This window comes from Sinocyclocheilus anshuiensis, unplaced genomic scaffold (genome assembly GCF_001515605.1).
Source record: "Sinocyclocheilus anshuiensis isolate Anshui unplaced genomic scaffold, SAMN03320099.WGS_v1.1 scaffold205, whole genome shotgun sequence".
Taxonomy (NCBI): domain Eukaryota; kingdom Metazoa; phylum Chordata; class Actinopteri; order Cypriniformes; family Cyprinidae; genus Sinocyclocheilus; species Sinocyclocheilus anshuiensis.
The window spans coordinates 3,158,832-3,162,317 of NW_015536497.1; the positions used below are offsets into that span (position 1 = coordinate 3,158,832).

At 41.1% G+C, this 3,486-nt stretch overlaps 1 protein-coding gene across 2 annotated transcripts in view; it reads right to left on the reverse strand.

Moving 5' to 3' along the window:
* The window catches only part of LOC107688670 (NF-kappa-B inhibitor-like protein 1), a 7,555-nt gene extending 5,299 nt beyond the window's left edge, over nucleotides 1–2,256 (reverse strand). The window contains exons 1-4 of one of the 2 annotated variants that reach the window (XM_016486403.1): nucleotides 2,191–2,256; nucleotides 1,279–1,586; nucleotides 1,088–1,200; nucleotides 831–936 (exon numbers count right to left, since the gene is read on the reverse strand). In XM_016486403.1, coding sequence (XP_016341889.1) covers nucleotides 831–936; nucleotides 1,088–1,200; nucleotides 1,279–1,552 — 493 coding nt within the window. In that variant the 5' untranslated portion in view covers nucleotides 1,553–1,586; nucleotides 2,191–2,256. Of the gene's footprint in view, nucleotides 1–830; nucleotides 937–1,087; nucleotides 1,201–1,278; nucleotides 1,700–2,190 lie in introns of those variants that run through there. The other variant, XM_016486395.1, reaches the window with a different exon arrangement.
* Between the last annotated feature and the right edge of the window lie 1,230 nt (nucleotides 2,257–3,486).

Sequence of the window (3,486 nt, forward strand, 5' to 3'; positions counted from 1 at the left end):
TTCGTCACCATGGTAACTTACGCTACACTGCTACCCTGCCCCAGAGCAGGTTTTATTCTGAGTTAGAGATTGCAAACCAAAGATGGACCAATCAGCTCTGAGCAAAATAACATATATCTAACGAAATAGTATAATGTATAGTATAGCAATAGTATAATGTATACAATAGTATACATCCCCCTTTATCTCTAACTACAAATTAAAGTTTATAATGATACAATTTTTGAGACAAATCTTTTGCTGCTAATTGTTTATTATATTTACATTTTATAGATTATAATTATGTATAATTCATATAATATATCCATATAATTAATTATATGAGTTAACAATTAATATTGAAGTTGACATTTAAATTAATAGGCTATAAATATAAATACAAGGTTCAGTATATAAAGCTGAGAATATAAACTGATAAAGCTTGTTTGTTTTTTTTTAGTTCCTTGTGATATAAATTATTTAAATTCAGTTGAATCACTTGCATTGATATAGTCAGTAGCTGCCTTCACAAACTTTCATGTTGCGTGTGATTGGCTGATTGCCGCACGTGTCACACTTTCAGGTTCACGCGACTCACAAACTCAGGATCAAAAACCTGAGTTGACAGAGAATGTTTATACCGAGCGTTGTGCAACAGCTGATCCTGATCTAAACCGGGTTGGGTTTGTCAGGTTTTGTCAACTCAAAACTTACTCTGCAACTATTGATGCAACGCTTCGTGCTACAGGCCACAGATCCATCTATGTATTATTTTACAATGGACTATAATGTTTTGAATAACCAGCTATCCCAAAAATATAATAATAATAGTGCAGAATGTTCAAGCTTACCATCATACTGTCCGAATGTCTCAAAAAACTCATCCTGGCATTCGCCTAACAGCTTCTCTCTCCATTGTTGCTCTGGATCAACATAGGATTCATTTTTGACGTTCCCCTGTTTCAGTTAAATTAATATGAAACATAACATGAATTTCAAGATGCATAACTAATCATGACAGCACAGCACGACCTGTTTAAAATGTTCCTAATATAACCAAATAATTATTAGTTTAATAGTTTAGAGAGAGTCTCCATTTTCACAGCACCTGCTCAGGCTTCATCCACTGGAGCAGGTCATGGGGAGTCACTCCTGCTTTATTAGAAATAGCCATGGCTTCTGGACAGTTTTTTCGCAATGGCACCACCAGATCATCATAAGCTGCGGTGAACAAGGTGAACAGTATTACAAAAAAGTTTAATCGGAGAAAGAGTTTGTTGATATTACACGGTCTCTTACCTCGTTTGCCATGTTTGAGGGCTCTTTTTGCGGCCTGATGTAGCGGTGTGTCTCCATTTCGATCGGTTTGAAGGGGATCTGCTCCATGTTTCAGCAGCAGTCTGAGAACTGCATCATCCCCGTGCGAACAGGCAATGTGTAGGAGGCTTCTGTGCTTCTTCCCCTGCGTGAAGTTCAGCTCCAGGTCCTTGTGTTTACGAAGGAACGACTTTAACTTCATCAGGCTCCCCTCTTCCACATAGCGCAGAACTCTTCTCTGTTTTCTTTTCACCATCGGGACTCATTAGATGATATTCAGATATTAAATTCTAGACAACATTATGTATACATTTTGAATGCCCCATTTGTTCATGAGAAGTCCTTTCAATGGTTTAAACACGGACATAAACAGACGTTACACAACATCACTGCAGTACGTCTGCAAAATAATTCCGGAGGAAACTAATAGTTCCGTATTTGACACGCAGGGTTAAAGCGGATCTGCATGTGACGCTGTTTGCCGACCAGTTTACATTGACACGAAATATATATGGATCCATTTAGAATTATTAAACATAATAAAACACAAATTAAAAAAGCAAATAAAAACATTATGAATCTGTCGAATGTGGCGTTCTGAAGGCAGCTTGACATCACCAGTGAACGGTTCCTCTGTCCGAATGAGTGTTGATGCCCATATAAACACCACTGACCATTGCAAACTGCTATGAAAACACATTTATTCAGCGAGTGTCCATTATAAAACACTTGCCAGACATGCGAGCACACTGAAAAAACCTAGTGTAAAAAGCTAGAAATGTGCTAGTATCAGAGAGCGCACAGACACGGTTTGTTTATTTGCACACTAATAATAACAGACTCGCGCATGTCTAATAATGTACGACTCCTGTATGTCACTGTAATCGTCTTTACCTCCATTACAATCGTCATCCATCAACACGTTACTGGAAAGATACTGGTTTGCTTTATTCAGGCCATACAGACTAGTCCTGACTTCAGCTTAAAGGTAATTAATAGAGGTATGTTTGTTCCCACCAATCGCTGCACAAGTTAAGGTTACATATGATGACGAAAGCACGTTAGTGCTTGCCCAAAAAACAGTTTGCAAAAAAAAAAAAAAAAAAAATTTGATTAATTATGGAAGTCTATGAGAACACTCAGGGCGATTCTCGGCCAGAGTGAAATCGCCCAAAAAGCGGCAGGACTCCACATAATGTGACTTGATGCTGATTGAACTATATATCTAGAGGCAGAACAAACAGTCTAGAACAGTGACAGCTAGCATAACACTGTGGTTGAATGTGTTAGAAAAAAATCCCTCCCTTTCACACTTTGGTGATGCGTCACCCTATCGCCCTAATGAAGAAACTGCCCCTGGCTGGGTCTGTCCCACCAAAAATTGCACCCAGGCAGTTCCCCGCTATTACAGCGAACCAAATAATAAAAAACAAACATCCTCTCAAAAGGAGCACCTCTCCACTTCACACTTGCAACTATACAAGCAATGCCACTGCCATATCACCCTGCAGCCCAAGACTGGTTACCCACTGAAGCTAAGCAGGGCTGAGCCTGGTCAGTACCTGGATGGGAGACCTCTTGGGAAAACTAGGTTGCTGCTGGAAGAGGTGTTAGTGAGGCCAGCAGGGGGTGCTCACTCTGTGGTCTGTGTGGGTCCTAATGCCCCAGTGTAGTGACGGGGACACTATACTGTCAAAAAGCACCGTCTTTTGGATGAGACGTTAAACCGAGGTCCTGACTCTCTGTGGTCATTAAAAATCCCATGGCACTTCTCGTAAAAGAGTAGGGGTGTAACCCCGGTGTCCTGGCCAAATTGCCCCCCTGGCCTTTGTCAATCATGGCCTCCTAATAATCCCCAACCACTTGATTGGCTCTATGACTCTCTCTCCTCTCCACCTGTAGCTGGTGTGTGGTGAGCGCACTGGCGCTGCTGTCCTGTGGCTGCCGTTGCATCATCCAAGTGGATGCTGCACACTGGTGGTGGTTGAGCAAGAGACCCCCCCACATGATTGTAAAGCGCTTTGGGTGTACAACAATACACAGTAAAGCACTATATAAATGCATCATTCATTCATTCATTCAATGGCTATCTGTCCCAGTGCGCCAAACCACCTTTTGCAGCGCTTCAGCCCATGGCCATTCCGTTTGTGTCAAGTTGGGTCTTGGAGACAATCCAAACATGTTATTTTC